The sequence below is a fragment of the Pipistrellus kuhlii genome, unplaced genomic scaffold (assembly GCF_014108245.1).
Source record: "Pipistrellus kuhlii isolate mPipKuh1 unplaced genomic scaffold, mPipKuh1.p scaffold_m20_p_14, whole genome shotgun sequence".
NCBI classification, from domain to species: domain Eukaryota; kingdom Metazoa; phylum Chordata; class Mammalia; order Chiroptera; family Vespertilionidae; genus Pipistrellus; species Pipistrellus kuhlii.
The window spans coordinates 33707761-33724984 of record NW_023425449.1 but is presented as its reverse complement, the minus strand read 5'-3'; the positions used below and the strand labels follow the sequence as shown (position 1 = coordinate 33724984).

Here is a 17224-nt window from a genome sequence, read left to right as displayed (position 1 = left end):
CTATCTGCGCGTTGGGGTTGTGGGTTGTGGGTCATGGGTTGTGGGTTATGGGTTGTGGGTTATACATCGGTTAGTTAGACGATTCTTTGGTGTCCAGATTAGAAAGTGAATATTCCCACTCTTTCTCTGGCCTTGGATATGTAGACTCCTATCCCAGGCCCGGGTTTTGAGGACCTGCTCTTGTAGTCTCTTGTGTTTATCTTTTCTGTTAAGAAAAGGTCTGGGGCAGAATGTTCTGGTCTCTGCAGAGCCTGGGTTGGATGAGTCAAAGGCTCAGTGGATGGTCTCCAAGTAATGCCACCCCTGAAAGGCAGAGCGCTGTAAGGATTGTTTTTAACAAAACAAAGCGATTCTGTTTCCTCTTGGTTTCATCCAGTCTTTAAGTTTGCAGTAATATTTGATTACTATAAAATGTAGGTTATCATCTCAAGTATTTTAATAGAGCTTGTGTATTCTGCTGGGATTTCTGTTGGAAGGCCACAGGGTGACTGGAGGGTTTTTTCAGCTCTGTTAGGAATGTATGACTCTCTCTGAGTGAACGGAGAAAGTTCTTTCTGTTGGGTTTTTATGGAAAGGCAATCTGCAAACAGAATGAGGACAGGCCTTCCATATACAATGTCACCCAAAGTCCATGGCCTATGTGAGGGTTCACTCTTGCTGCCCTACATTCTGTGAGTACAACAGTATCGTACGGAGCAGTTTCACTTCCCTAAAAATCCTCTGTGCCACTCATCTATGCACCCCTCCCTCCCCATCACCCCTGGCAACCACTGAACTTTTCACTGTGTCCATAGCTTTTCCTTTTCCAGTTGCAAGTGCAGAGGGTTCCCAGCAGGCCCGGGGCCTCTCGCTCTTTCCTCACTCTCACCTCCCCACTCGCCGTGTCACGAGGGGAGGCTCACTGTGGACAGGTAAGAGCTCCCCTCTCTGGCTCCTGTCTCTCCTGATGCTGGCTCTTCCTGGAAAAGAGGGTGTTGCCTTCTAGTAAAAAGGACACGTGTCCTCAGGCTGTGCGAGCATGTCCTTCCTGTGCTGTCCTGGCCTCGTGATCTGAGGGAGGGCTCGTGGGCCTCGCTGGTATGTGTGTGGCTAGGAGCAGAGCGTCCTCCCTGAGTGCAGCCAGGTTGTGAGATGGCGAAAGGAGAGAAGCCAGGCCAGGGAGGGCTTTGCCCTTTTTGGCTGAGGGAGTGGGATTGCACACTGACGGCAGGGTAACCCCACAAGGACAGAGATGAGCTGCACTGTGATGTCAGAGGTGGCGATAATCTGGGTGAGAAATCACAGGGTTTGTTTGTGAGAACAGAGTGAAAGCCATTGAGAAAGTCCTCTGAAGGATTGAGAAATATACTCAATGCAGGGGGTAGGGAATCAAGAGTCTGGGTTTCTGGCTTGAGCAATAAGGTAACTATGGGGGTCGGGGGGCGGGGAAACACAGGAAAATAGGCTGGCTTTGGAAGGAAGATGCTAAATTGGGTTGGACCTACAGGTGGACTCCAGTGTGCATTGTGTGTGCAGGTCTGAATCTCAGGAAAGAGACTTGAACTTGAAGATAAGACCTGAATGAGAAATTAGTTAAGATGCCCAGGAAGAATGAATGTATTGAATGAAAAAGAAAAGTGAGCTCAGTGCAGGAGTCCCTTTGTGACATTTTCCTTTGGAAACACACAGATACGTATTGAAATTTCCAGATTCGGAAAAGTCAGTGACTCGTGTGAAGCGACAGGGGTTCATTCTGGCAAAGGGATCATGAGCCTGCACATGACACTGCCTTCCCGACTTAGCCCGTCTCTTGATTCTGGGGGTGAAGCAGCCGGGAGGGGGTGTGGTCTCAGCAGAGAGTAAAGGCTTCAGGGCTGGGCGAGCCGAGGTCAGTCCTCACCCTGCTGATGCGTGCCCCTCTCACCGCCACGGCTAACCAGCTTCGGGGACGCTTGGGGACACTGAGCCCGTAGAGGGCACCAGGGTGTGGAGCCGGCCCCTGGGTGAGCCTTGCTGCACAGGAGCGCCTTCCCCACGCAGCCTCCAGTGGCAATGCTCCTGCGGCTTCCAGGGCTGGCCCATGGCTGTCCGTTTATTTTAAAGTCCCGTGAAACTGACCTTTGGGTGTCACGGATGACAGACCTTCCGTTCAGAGTCTTGATTTTGACAGGTGCTGGCTGATCTTCCATCGGGGAGAGTCAGTACTTTGTCCAGCCAGCTTACCTTCCTGGGAAGTTTGCTTAGTGGAGAAAGGAACTCTTCTCTTAAAGGGCTTGTGCAAGAGAAAGCCTGTAGCTTCAACTTCCCACCAAGTGTTTCAGTTGCAGCCCCGGGAGACACTGGTTTCCGGCGGCCACAATGGGGCCTGTATGGGCGCAGCTCCGGGCCGAGGGCGGAGGGCGCCGCTAAGGAGATGCTCTCGGCCCGGGCCTCCTGGCTGCGGGCGTGGGCTGCTCCTTGTGAGGCAGGGGGAAGGCCGGGCAGGGGGAGAGGATGCTGGTTTTGGCGGGCATGACTTTGTACATCCGCTTGCCTCTTCAGAAATAACTGACTGAGGGTCACCTTCCAGGACCCACATTTTGTCCGAAAGTTAAACGGAGCTCTTATGTCCAAGATGCCATCCGGCTCGATGGGTGGGAATTGTGTGTTTTAAACACATATGCATGCAGTCCTACTGGGCTCGTAGCTAAGAGGTTACTGCTAAGCACAAAAAAAAGTAGCTTGGAAAATTCACAATTGAAGCGTAGTGTGTATTAGCACGTGTGCGATAAGATTTTGTAGGGGTGTAGTGAAATAAGAATATTCTTTATTTCTGAAGTAGTCATTCTGACATTTGCTTTAAGGGAGACGGGAAATTAAGTGGCAAAAGTGAATAATTCATGTGACTTTCCAATCACAAAGCTCTTCAGTCAGTCACTCCTCCTAACTGGTCAGGACCCTATGGAAATTGACAAGGGCTTTCCCACAATCCAAGAGAAGATTTAAACATTGAGATAAGAAACAGGAATTTTATAAAAACGATAGTAAGCAAAACGATGATCCTGTTCTCAGGGAGCTTAGCATGGCGTGAGCTCAGCGTCCGGGGAGTCCTCAGAGAAAGGTGGGCCGCCAGGAGATGGCCATCAGAGGACTGACAGGCATGGGCAGGGCCTGTGGGCTGGGCTGTAGAGAAGAGAGTTCTAAGCAGGTTGTATGAAATGAACAAGGCTCCACGATCTGAGTGATTTAATAATCGGTTAGGGAAACTCTGCCATAGCCCAAGGAGGCAAGGAACGTCACAGACACATCCACGCAGGTGCATCCGGGATCACTCACCAGAGCCTCACAGAGCAGTGACGGGGCTGTGGGCCCAGGTTCTGTCAATGCTGCCGGTGGATTGGGGAGGATGGATAATTGTTGCTCTACTGAAAGTAATCATCAAAGGAACTTGGAAACTCATATTTCTTGGTCAAAAGAAACAAGAAATATGCATAAAGTGGAATAATATATACCAGTGGTCAGCAAACTCAGTCAATGGCAAAAACTACGACTCACAAGCCACATGTGGCTAGGAAGCTGCAGTTTGCTGACCACTGTTATAAGGCAATTTAAAAGAATATAGATGAGCCCTGGCCAGTGTGGCTCAGTTGGTTGGAGCAATCATCCCATTCACTGAAGGGTCATAGGTTCAACTCCTGATCAGGGCACATACCCAGATCGTGGGTTCTGTCCCCAGTCGGGCTTCTTATAGGAGGCGACTGATTGATGTTTCTCTCTCTCCACCCCTCCTTCCTTCCTCTGTCTCTAAAATCAATAAAAACATGCTCTCAGGTGAAGATTTTTTTTAAAGGGTGTTATAGATGATTAATTGATATAAAAAAGATGTTTATTACATATCGAATGGAGGGGAAAGTAGCTATAAAACACATATCTGGCTTTTACCTGCCTGTGGTATGTATCTCCTACTAGAATGTAAGCTCTGTGAAGAACGTGAGAGACTTTGGATGAGTTAATAGGAGGACAGGAAGGACAGCGGAAGGATGTAAGCAGTGGTTACTGCTGAGGGAGACAATGGGAGTTTGTTTCTTTATGTATTTTTCTGTTTTGCATGCATTTTCTACATGAGCATGTTTCATTTTATAATCAGACAAAATAAATTCACTTTAATAAAACTAGTAGTAGTTAACGCTTCAGTGACATTATCAGTTAACGTCGGATTGGGCACCGAGTCTTTTATGACTAAATCCTGGCTATCAGACAGTCTGGAAGACTTCGTTCAGTATCATCTATGTACTCGGTCCACACGGAAAATAAATAGGAAGAAATAGAACCCTATTTAGAAAATAAAGAGGGAGAAAACGACACATGAAAAGTTCGCTCTTCCTTCACAGAGTTTATTACCTGATGGGATCCACAGACATTATCTATGTTTTCTATGTTTTCATCTCTATGTGTGTGTAGGTGGCCTCCATCAAACGTAGAGTTTTAGGGAGGATTGGAAATAACAAGTAATATGCCTGGCACTGTGCCTGACACAGAGCAGGCTCTCAGTAATTGTTGCTATTGTCATTCACACAGCAGGTGACAGGCGTACATCAGGGGCTAAGAAAGCAGTAGAAGGGGAATAGAGGACATTGCTTTGACAAGAGAGAGAGGAGAGAGAAGGCATCCAGCAAGCAGTAGGTAAACCATCATCTTAAGAGAGAGGGAGTGGAGGCCAGGCTGAATGAGACCGGCCTAGCAGAGACAATGGGGTGTGTGAGATAGACAGACAGTCATGGCACTGGATAGGCAAGGTCAAGGCTTAATGGCATTGGAATATACAATATTAAGTCTTTCTGATGTACTTTTCCGAAAACATCTATTGCATACCTTCTGGTTCAAAGGCAGAGATAGAAACAGAAATGACATGTGTCACCAGCCCCTAAGAAGTTTGTGCTCCACACATTGGAAATTGTATTTCCCGGTGGAACAGAACCCACTTTGAGAAAAACGTATCTGAATGAGGTGATGCCCAGGATGGGTGGGAAGGAGGACTAGACATGTGATGCATCCCTTTTCCATTTCATTGGTAAAAAATTCCTTTCGTTCCTGAGAGAAAGTTCTGATGCTCCCCTGTGCCCTCTCTCCCCAGCTCTTCCCACATCTATGAAGCTTTCATGGACATATTTGCCCTCATTTATTTTTGTGTGCTGGGTGCCTAGAGTGTGAATAGGTGGCCTTTCATTAGATGAACTCATGATGAATGAATGAAAGAATACAGAATGCCTGTCCTATATGTTTTCTAGAGGTATTTCCACCGTTAATATATAACATATATTCTATTAACGCCATATTGGTGGTATATTATACAGCATTTTCCTGAATAATAATATAAATTACCAAAACGACCAGGAATTGAACCCATGAACCTTCAGTGCCAGGGGATGATGCTCCAGCCAACCGAGTCACATTGGCCAAGGCTCATCTATAATAGAGTATCTTTTAATGTGTGGCCTCTTATTTGTTGCTTTAAAAGTTACATCATGGGAAAAGAGGTTGTTTTCTAGGGATTGAGAATATGAGTGTGGACAGAAGTTTTTCTTAGTTTTCCTTTCAGGCACCTCCTCTTCCTCCCCCCATGTTGATACCCCAGGGTTTGGGGTACCCCCGAGTTCCCCATGCTGGTGGAAATGTATCAGATAGGACAGTTCCCACCAAAGTTATGGAGTTTAACTAACGTCCCGTTACCTGGAGTCTTTGTCTTATAAAAGACGATTCAAAGGGAATGAGTTCAGGGGCTGGAATTTTAGACCCACTGACGCTGGGAAGGGAAGGGAACTTTTTAAGTAAGGAAGTGCCCCCGCGGAGGTCCCTCTCCCTGGAGGGCTGACAGTGAGGGGAGGTGATGATGGAACCTTCCTGCAGCTCCAGGGGGACCTTTTTTTTCTAAGTGCCCATGTCCGGTCCTGCATACTTTCCTCTCCGGAGTCAGTCATGACTCTGTGGCAGAGGAAACCGGTCAGGAGGGCTTTTATTAACTTCCTAACTGGGGATGTTATTCCGAGCTACACATTCTTTCTTACAAAATTGGGTATTTATTATTACTATGAAACCATCTGGCTATTTGATAGGTTAAGTAAAATTGATAAAGCAATCTCTTCCAAACTTTCAAATGTCATTCCCTCCCCCCTGCACAAAAGTCACTTAAAAAGCCAAATGCATTCAAATATTTCTTTAAAAATTGTATTGACATAGAGTTCGCAGTTAAATAAAGACGAATCAATAGACATAGAATGGCCATGAACTGGAACCCCTTTAGTTGTTGCAAATATTTAATTTTAGAGTAAAAAATTGCTCCAGAAAAAAAGCAAAACAACACACACAAAACAAAACAACAACAAAAAAAACCTCTTAAAATATGACATAGTGTCACAGCTTTAGTTCATTGTTTTATATGTGATCAGAACAGAAATATTCTGTGTAAATTGAAACTTGTAGTTAAACACTTTGTGAATAAATTAGTACGCGATTCACTTTTTCCAAGTTAGCACACTATTTGGTTTTCTTCAAAGGAGTGTTAAAGGGAAGGCATTGCAGACAAGGATAAAAGCGTTCCTGGTTTGGGTACTTTTCCTTCTGGCAGCAAGTTTGCAGTAAAAAGAATGATTTTTATGAGACTGTGATTTCTCACAGCAAGAGTAGAGCTGGTGTCACGATGAAAGATTCTCCTGCAGTAGGTACGCTCAGCAGGAATAATAGATCTAAAAGAAAAGCGACCGGAGGTACAAAGAACACTCTTGCCGGTGACAAATGATGTTTGCAAAACTCTGAGCAAACCCATCGAAGAGCGAGAAAGCTCTCAGCAGTAAATCAAGGGTTTATTCTTAAGAGTACTGACTGTACATTTCTATTTGATATATGCTGAGTTGGTCCCTCCTTTTTTTTTTTAAAGGTTCTGGGTTATTTTGTGTATAGTCAGCCTTTTATATTTCCTCTTACTACTTTATTTTACATTATATGATACAATTAATAATATGTATGATATTTTTTATTATAAACCTGTACACTACAATTTGGCACATTATCAAACACTCACGTATGGCCCTTAATTTGCAAGTATGGGACATTTTCACTCATTCCTGCACAGATTTGTGAAAAGCTGAATCTTCTGGTACAAGCTGACCTGTACGTGAAGCCCTGCCTTTGGGCATAAGCCTTCTGGGTAGAACAGCATGTGGGTGGGGGCTAAAGAACACACTGACACAGCGTGTGCTGTTATGGCACAAAACATAACACACAATGAAAATGGACCTTTTAGCATTAGGTGCCAGGTATTCGCTGGATAGTTAACATTGTTTTTCTTTTTTTTAAGTAAAGTAAATTATGTGTTGGTATCATTAGATCAAATTTAATTTATGCCATAATTGTCACTAAAATTAATCTACAATATTATTTTTAGAGACACAATATTGAGCCGTTTTTGAGTAAGCCCATTTTGTTTTGAAAGCTTATTTTCCACTCTTCCTGGCTTCCACTACGAAGGCTTTTTTTCCCTCACCCTAAGGTTGAGAATGTGAATTAAGACAAATATATTTAATAAAATCACGTGGGGGAGAAGGCATGCGTGGTGAGAGGAAGGAGCTCCAGGCAGAGGGGAACTGGCAGAGTTTTAACTCTGTGCTGCTGCCTCAGAGGCATCACCTTCATGTGATTCCTTTGGATTTCTTTGAGCTACACGCTCAAGGGATGTCACTGTGACATCTTATTTTCAATGGGCAGATTTTACAAGGAATTGGTATTAGGAGAAGATACTAAAATGTTAAAAGCGTGTTTTCATCTCTTGTTTACCGTTAATAATAAGCTCGAGTGTTGTTTTATTTAGTGATCTTGAACATTTACCCTGATTTCCTGCACAGGTGAATACACAGCTTAAACACTTCCACTTACCTATTGCCTTAATGTGCCATCTTCAGGTACCTTCGGTAAAGATTTTATTCTCTAACTTCTGTGAATATTCATCTGCATAGAATCATACTGAAACAGCTAATATCTTTGTTAAAACTGCTGTCATTCAAATCTTGGGATTCGCGTATAAGCACCTAGGTCTAGCTAATGTAAACACAACTCTAGTAAACTTTCCCATCCCGGTAAGCCCTACGGGACATGGGAACACTAACTATATTAAAATGCTGCTTTGTAAGTAAGAAGCAATCATTAATAAGAGTGGTGTTTGTCTTCCCAAACTGCATCTTATTACCAAATCACAAAAACAGAGGTTAAAACTCCTCTTATCAGTTTGTAAGATTTGAAATCCCCCTCCCCCCTTGGTTTCTAAAGTAATGACATCCAATCAAAACAGATTGCGATGTTTAAATATTGGCTCACAACACGAGTTCGTGCTCATGCTATGCCCATGCTACGCGGAGTGGATGGCTTCGTGTGGGGATTTAAATGTGACCAGGTGTGCTTTAATTCCTCAACTCGCATTTCCCCAAATTGTCAAAAGCAATGAAGCAGATTTCAAAACTGCCTTTGTTCGTCTCATGGGAAACCTGTGCCTTTTCTTCTTCAAGGATCCTAGTGGTGGGAAGTGAGGGCAATCAGAAGGCTCTGAGATGCACCCCGGCAGGAGGGCCCGTCAGCCCCACGCAGGCTTGCAGCTGGTCCTGGAAGGGCACCGGGGCACAGCAGTGCCCACGCTCCGTGAGAGAGAGGCTGGCACAGCTGTAGGGAGCATGTTGGAACGGTATTGCTGCACATCAATACATACACATACAGTGTGCATACACACACAGAGCGCTGATTGAACAGACTTCGCTGTGCAGAGAGAAATCCGCAGGGAAAACCTGGTTTCTGCACATGTACTGACTTGTGGACAGAATTTCCTAACCACAGAGATGGACGTGCGGAATCTGATGGCCAGTGAGTCTGAAGCGGGATTCTTCCCATCTTCCCCACCAGCGGGCTTGATTCTGGGCTACCCCTGGCCCCTCCATAGAATCTCTGCATCACAGGGCATCTCGAGGGAGAACCCATTTTACCTTTTTTCCAAAGAAGTTATAAAAATATGTAGGGGGAGTCAGGAGTTATTTCCAAAAGCCACTATGGAAATCTCTCCCCTCAGACCTCTGCCACTCTCATCCTGGTCACGCTGGAAGGCCATGTGGACAATTTTGATTTTCTGTGAGAAAGAGGGGGGTGTGGGCAGTTCCACCAGGGAATTCCCCCCCCCCCTTTTCCTTTCGAAGCATTGCTGACCACTTGTCAAAGCTTTCCGACAATGTGTGTGTGTTTGTCTCTACCGTACTAGAGATATTCCTACCGTCTGTCTCACCTTTTTTGTTTGCTTGTTTAGAAGCAAAAGGAAAACTTACTTCCAGGAAGGAAATAGCTCGTCCTCTAGCCGCCCCCGTCTCCTCCCGTTTTTATAATACTTGGTGAAGGAAGGCATTGAAACAGTCAGCCGGCAGACTGCTGCTCACTTTCTCCTGGTCCGTTTGGAAAGTGGAGCAGAGAGAGCCCCTGTCAGCAGAATGTGGGCTTGTATATTTCATCTTCTCCCAAGCCGTGCTGGTAACATTTTCATCTCGTTCCCTTTCGTAACATGCAGCCAACCTCAAAGCCTTCGCGGAGTCTCTGTTTATGCAAAGACGTCAAGTGTACGTGGAGTTTGTGTTTCTAGTGTCGTGTTCGGGGGCCCCAGCGCCCGGCCTGTTGGCTGTGCCGTCCCTGCGCCTGGCACAGAGGCAGGACCCACGGTGACGGTCTCAATTCTTTGTATTAATCTTCCTAAACTAACTTGAGCGGCAGGGTGGTGTATTTTTACATGATTGTGGCACAAATGAACATCTTGGGGGGGTGGGGGGGGAGTACAACCACGACGGTATCAAAGCAGAATAAATATTTGCAGAAAAACTCAGCCATAACTTAATATTTTGCATGTGAGCCCGGCACAAGATCGCGGCAGTGCCTGGGGCTGGGCCCAAGAGAGCGTGTCTGCGGCCCAGCCTGGAAGGCCCGTGCTGGTGATGGAGCAGGAAAACGGGCAGCTGGCGTTGCGGTGCCACGAACAATGACAGGCAGGACCGAAAAGGCAGGAGAGCAGCAAGCCCCGAGTTCTGGGAGTGAGTGTGCCCTTGTGCATGGCCGGGAGGCCTCCCCATGCGGCTTTCCTCTGCTCCCAGCCCCGGAGCGGGTGTTCCCCCGCCGTCCACATGGGCATTTGCTAACCCCTGGGCACTTGGATCCCTGGAGCTGAGGGCCGGCCCTCACTGAGACTGGCTCATTTCATTCATTTTACTGCTCTGAGAAGCACAGGCTGTGGACCTTAAAGGGCGGCCACCAAGGGTGGGCCCTGGACCCTGATTATTGGATCCTGGTGTTTGTCTGGAAGATGATGGGGGGGATAGGGGGTCTGCCCTGTGGATCAGGGTGTGGGGGTGCATGGAGCGCCCGAGAGCTCAATACTAAGCCTCTCTGATCTCCACCTGCCATGACTGTGGCCCAATCCCTGTTCCTGGGCCTCTGACCGCCTGTTTGGGATGTGCCGTGTCAACGCCACCACCACTGCACTCTACCCTGGCAAAGACCTGGTCACCACGGTCACCACAAGGGCACTCCCTCCCAACGCCCATCATCGAAAGGTGTGGTGAGGAGGAGGGGGCTGTGGTCACAGACGCTGGGCACAGGCAGGAGTGGGGCGGACACAGGAGGCCACAGAGGACCGAGGTCGTGGCCACTGCGTGGAGGGACAACCATCGGCTTGGTGTGAAACTGAGGGAGCCTGGGAATTGGAGGCCGAGACCCAGCATCTCAGCACTCCCCTTGCATTCGGTAACTTCCCTGCATCTTCACTTTCCTCTCCTTAAAATGGGTCATAACATGAAATGCTGTTGTTTTCATCCCAAATAAGTAGCATAACAAAAAATAGGAGTGTGTGTGGGAAATAAGGTGTCTGCAGAACCCGCACAGAAGTGTGAAATGTGAATCTTAATTATCAAGGGACCCAAAGTGTCACAGGGAGACGGGCAGACAGTGAGAGGGGCACGTACCCAGGGTCCGGAGGGCGTGGCAGAGGGGGCCCTGCAGGCGGGGGCAGTGGCAGATGCTTTAGCAGCGCCTGAATTCAGTGACTGACTGTCAGCTTTCCGTAGCCTGGCCCGGCTCTTCCTTAGGTGCGTTCGCGCTGTGTGGGTGGACATGACATTGGCTAACCAACAGCGTCAAGTACACAGCTCTGCTGTTGACTTCATACAGAGGCTTTATGCAAAATGGGTTGTCAAATGGCACTCCTTCTGAAGGCCCCCAACAAAAAATTCCTTTTTCCCCTCCCACCTCCCTACCTCACCCCTACCCCCACCCCAGTTGTTGATTCCCTAACCAGCTCCATAAGCTCTCACAACTCTAACTTGGGAGTAAAAAAAATCCATCCTCAGGAGCCTTCCTCTCCGATCTCCAGACTCATGAGCCTCCCAGCCCCGCTGCATCTCTCCCTCTGGTGTTTCCTACGAGAAGGGCAGGTCTCCAGTAAGTGCCGCTGCCCCAGCCCACAGCCGTCCGAAGGAGAGTCCCGCATTGGCAGTCTGGGGTCACAGAGTCAGATTTTGTTTCTGTGGCCACAGTTTCATGGTGGCGGACCAGCTCTAGTCATCTACCGTTTATCTCTCTGTTCGATTGCTTTCATCGCAGAAGCAACAAGGATAAACCATGGGCCTCGCTCTCCCTCCCTGACTTAGCAAAATATAACTTCAATTTTTCAAATCCCTTTCTCTTCTCCCCCTCCCTCCACCTCGGACTAACAGAAGCCAGCCATTCAGCAGGAGGAAGTTCCTTTGGGCTTCAGGGAGGTTTTTGCAGTGTTTACCACACCTGGAACTGTCACCTGCACAGTTAATTAACATGTCTTTTCTGTTAACCTGTAACTGTCTATAGTGCAGGGACTCACCACTTAATAAAACTCCCAAAGCCAGGTCCCTGCTGTTCCTGCCAGCCATTTAACTCTTCCCTCCGCACTCTCCTCTCTCCTCCCTCCTGCCGTGGCCCCAGGGCCTTTGCACATGCTCTTTCCTTGGCCTTTTGGCTCTTTTCCAGGCACCTGCCCTGCTGTGTTTTTTTCTCCTTAGCACTGAACACTGTCCATGCTTCCTTGTTTTAATTCCTGGGTTGCCAAAGTCAACCTTTCTAAGCTAAGACACCCATTGGCCAGCTGGGATGGGTGTTGAGCACAAACTCTACCAGGAGTCCAGAGAATTGCTACCTCGGCCCAAGTGAGGCCCAGGCCAGACACGGAAACATGTTAGGGGTCCCTGTGTATCTCACGCCTCAGCAGGACAGATGATTGCGTAAAACATGCTACACTGGCTGACCTGGCCCTGGGGGCCCCCAGACCTGGGATGGCTGCCGTAGGATGTAGGTTCAGTCATGACTGAGCTCCTTCAAGCCCAATGGGAAATTTTTGGAGTTTATTTCAAAAGTCCATTTCAGCACATCCAGTCTTTTTAGAATAGAAACTTACTTTCCCATGAATTCTGTATGTTCTGCCCTCTGTGCAGGAAGCACCAAAAGTAGAGTTTTAGGAATACGTTCTGGCGCCTAGACATAGGGGCTGCTTCCCTTCCCATCTCCTGTGTCCCATCAGTCCAGTGGGGCTTTCTGGACTGATTGTTCCTATGGGTCAGCCCCACTCTGCTCCCCTTCCCTCCCCACCCCACCCCCCCTTCAGGGATCTGTTGATCGGATTTAAAACACATTTGGCAACTAAAAAACAGCCAAGTCCAGAAAGCAGAAATGAAAACCTAAGATTAGGCTCTGAAGACACACACACACACACACACACACACACACACTCACACACACACGAAGCAGGAGACAGTTTCAGGGAGTTTCATCCACAGAGAGAGAGAGTTTCAGGGCTATTTCATCCCCAGAGAGATTCAGGATGTCAGAATGTAGGGACCTACAGTTTCTAGTCTCAGAGTGGATGCACCCAGCACAGTTCACATGTCACATAGCAGCTCTGCTATGAAAAGTTTCAGTGTCTTCATAGTCTCCATTTCTTTTAGGAATTAAAGTTTTCGGTAGGTAAGCATCAAGATAGTAACATTATAGTTTCTCATGAAAATTTCCTAAAACACACACCCACAAAGCTTATTTCTCAAAACATTTATACCATTATTCTTAAACACGCACAAAGACAGGTGATGAATCTTCAGTATGTACCTTGTCGATTAGAAATCTGAGCAGTATGGTATTTTCCTATTGTTACGTGAAGTGAGCAGCAACTCCAAAAACACAGTTACAGTAAGACATCTTCTTGGCCTGTGTGTGTTTAATTCCTGGGGTGCTAATTGGACCCTTTAAGCAATGCTCTGGGTTTTTCCATCCATTGTCATTGCAATCATTCCAAACAAAGTCTCCTGATAAAGGAGGGTTTCCTTGTTGCCACCACACCAAACCCTGCTTTAATCCAGGCACTGGGAAGTGAGTTTGGCATCTCCAGGTAAAAGCTAAGCACCATTGAGGCTTAATTAGGGCCAAGAAGATATTGAGCAAAACTTCAAATGAGGCCTCAGCCTGGGGACAAAAGCCTCCAATCCCGCTGCCAGGGGAAAACAAACACAGGATGTGCGAGGACAATGGCCAGAGAGGAGTGATCATCAGTCCTGATCAGATAACTGGCTGCTCTGTTGGTAATGGGGATTTACTAGGCTTTAGTTTAAGAAAAGCCTCTTAATGCCAAAGAATTCCTCCCACTCCCAGGGTCAACCTAGGAACCTTGGGTCAGCATGGATTCCTTGAAATCCATTCTTCTCCACATTATCTTTTCCTCTTGTAGATGCTCCACTTCCTCCTGTCTGTTCTTCCTCCCAAGAGAGAAAAACCCCTATGGCTTTTTGGTTTGGTTTGTTTGTTTGGGGGGTAAGATTTTCATTTATTTATTTATTTATTTATTTGTACACTAACCAAAGAGTTGTTTACCAACAACATAAAAAAATTGTATTTCTGACTAGATGAATGGCAGAAACTCCTACTCATGATTTAGAATCTCTTCAAAGCCAGAATAAGTATGTTGAAAAAACAAAACAAAAAAATCCCACTTCTTCATCTGCAAAAGGACCATGAAAGGAATAACTCTGAGAAGTCCCCAAACGTGTTTTCCAGAAATGGCCGGGTCCTCAATGTGCAATTCATTGTCCACATGTGAGGCCTCCTGGACTTGCTTTTCCTTTTTTCTTATCTGAGGTTATAGACCTCGGGAGAGCAGGGGCGGGTTACAAGGTCAAAGTCTTTTCCTCCCTCGTACTTGCTGCTTGCTGGGAGCCGGTTGCCTGGAAAATAGATGCTTTAGAGAAGAGGTTGGGGTCAGGGTTTTAATTTTGTTAAGCAACAGCTGGTTTGAGTTTCCTTCCACTTCTATCTCCTGCTCCCTTCCTCACAAATCCATGGAGAGCAAAGGATTTGTTCAGAAGGAACCGGCCACACAAAAATACACCTCCTGTGACTGAGGTGCTGCTTGGTAAATGTCACCTTGATTGCAAACTGAATGTTGAGATTTTATAAAATGAACTACGTAAGGAAATGTAAGCTGACCTTTCATCAGAAGATCGTTTCAAAATTTCTCTTAATAATATTTCTGAACTAAAACTTTTAGGGAAATAAAAGCCCCTGGGGTATTTGGAGCCCGAGTGCAAAGAGAAGACTCGTGACTGAAATATGAAAGCATGCCAAGGATGTGTTGCTTCTTTCTGGACTGGGGACCTTGTCTGTCTCCAAATGAGTGTGCCTTCACTTGTTCGGCAGATGTTTGTTAAATTCTGCTTTGTGGAGTTGTGTGAGATCGGTTCTTCCCACAATCTAAGGCTGGGGACCCCGCGGGTAGATACAGGGTGCTCCTGTACTAACAGGTGCCTGACCATGAACTTGGTCCAGTACAGCTTTAGCCCACAATTATGGCGTCCTCTTCTAACAAGTTAACACATGGTTTGGGACTTAAAAATCAAGTCTGTTCAAATGACATTATTGTATAATAAACTCATAAACCTAATGCTTAAAGTGAGTATGTAATAATAGTGAAATGGTGAAAAAAATAAAAAACAGTGCATGGTTTGATTTTTTTTTTTTTCATGTAGGGTTGTGAAGTCTCCCATGCTTTTTTTCTCCTACTCTTGCAGAGAGAGAGAGAGAGAGAGAAAGAGAGAGAGAGAGAGAGAGAGAGAGAGAGAGAGAGAGAGAGAAGGAATAAAACACATCTCTCAAATCAATGGCAAACCAGTAACAGATTTTTTTGTCTGGCCTCCTCAGCACACTGGCCTCAGGCTGTGTTGGTGTGTGGCTCGGCAGCAATCAGAGGTCATAATTTCATTGGCAGTTAGCATCAGGTTTAATTTTTCTAGCATGTTACATTTACCGAAATGTCTGGTTTTAGTTACGGGAAGGCATTGACTGAATCAGCTCTGAGCAGCATGGTGTCCTCAGGTACCTGAGGTTTATGGAACACATATGCTAATTGTTTCAATCACTTTCCTTTCTAAACACAAAAATCTGGTTTCTGAAGCCGAATAACAGTAGTCCTTAAATGACACTGCTCTTTTCTCCTCTTAGAAGAGGACCTGAAGTAGGTAAAATTGTCAATTTAACAAGACTGCCACCTACTGATTGACATAGTTGAAAAACAGTCCAATTAAAGTTGTGGGGTGTTTTTTTTAAATAACTCTGTGGTTAAAAAAAAAAAAAAAAAGTAAATGCTTTCTGAAAAATGACATGCAGCGTTTTAATTGCATTTTAGGAATGTGACCAAGTTCATATAGATGATGTCTCTTCAGATGACAATGGGCAAGACCTAAGGTGAGCACGTAGAAAATGTGATTTTGTAGTTTAATTGCTCAGCTAATTAAGGTGAACTTGCTTTGGTTAACTCTGGGCTTTTCTTGCGTCTAAATAGCACATATAACTTTGGAACAGATGGCTTCCCGGCGGCAGCCACCAGCGCTAATTTATGCTTGGCAACCGGGGTGCGTGGCGGAGTAGACTGGATGAGAAAGTTGGCTTTCCGCTACCGGCGAGTAAAAGAGATCTACAACACCTACAAAAACAATGTCGGAGGCAAGTGACAGTCACCAGTGTCTCGCTGGGTTATTGAAGACAGCCTAGATAACATTCTCAGAGTACCACACACTTTTGTGTCATGATTTTTTGATATAGCATTATGTTTTTTGGGTTTTTTTAAAGAGCAGTTTTGTCTGACCTGTGATTATTCCCCTGTGATTTAGTGACAGGGATATTAGACTAGAGCCAGCTGCCCTGGCAAGTCTAGTCTAGTCCTGGCTCCATGATGTAATAGTAGGTGTGTAATCTGGAGTAAGTTTCTTGACCACTGTGACATTTCATTGTCCTTCCAATGAGGTGGGATTAACAGTCTTTGCCCAGATGACTTGAGATGGCTTGTAAAAAGCTCCTTCTCCCCAGTAGATGCTCTAAGCAGTAGATGCTCTTGTATTAGTTTAGATCTTTTCGTTGTGGTTCAAAATGGCTCTGGAACAAAAGGGAATGTGTGGGCCTGACAATGAGAATAGAGGGGTGGTGTTTGTTTCCAGGTGGAATCCAGGTGCCTGAACGATGCCATCAGGAATCTCTTGCCTGGTTTTTCCTCCAGGAATCAGTGTAGGTCAGTCCCTCCCAGAAGGTGGCAAAGATGACCACCAGCACATCCAGCTTTCTATGCAGCCAGTGCTTCCCACCGGGTAGAGAAATATCTTTCCCAATGGATTCTGCAAAAGCTCCAAGGTTGATTTTCACTGGCCAATCCACGGTCATGCTCCCACCCTGGGAACCAGAGGGAAGGGTTGGCTCCGTCCAAACTGCATGGTTGGAGGAATGGCTGTGAGTAGGCTCCCCAAAGAGAAGAGATGACTCCAATACCCAGAAGAAGAGATGCTAGGAATGGACACTCAATAGATGGTTCCTACAATACTAAACACTTGTCAAATGAATGCTAGTGTGTGAAAAAATGACTTAGACTACTAGAAAGCTTGAGGGTGGTAGTGGTAGCAGCATCACATGTTTATGGTTTGTAATGTGGACTAGACATGCTGGTCAGGAAGTAGCTCATGTGCTTTTGAATCCTCAGGTCTGCTGGGCCCGGCCAAGAGGGAGGCCTGGCTGCAGCTGAGGGCTGAGATCGAAGCCCTGACAGACTCCTGGTTAACATTGGCCCTGAAGGCCCTCACACTCATTCACTCCAGGTAAGCTCACCCCAAGCCCCTTCGTGGTGCTTTTGCTGGGAAAT

General features: G+C 46.2%; 1 protein-coding gene across 14 annotated transcripts in view; it reads left to right on the top strand.

The window, feature by feature from the left end:
* Positions 1 to 17224, top strand: part of EYA1 (EYA transcriptional coactivator and phosphatase 1) — a 293996-nt gene that overhangs the window by 256626 nt on the left and 20146 nt on the right. For all 14 annotated transcript variants that reach the window (XM_036437128.2, XM_036437131.2, XM_036437126.2 and 11 more), the window contains 3 exons: positions 15725 to 15783; positions 15881 to 16041; positions 17066 to 17180. In XM_036437128.2, coding sequence (XP_036293021.1) covers positions 15725 to 15783; positions 15881 to 16041; positions 17066 to 17180 — 335 coding nt within the window. The remainder of the gene's footprint in view (positions 1 to 15724; positions 15784 to 15880; positions 16042 to 17065; positions 17181 to 17224) is intronic.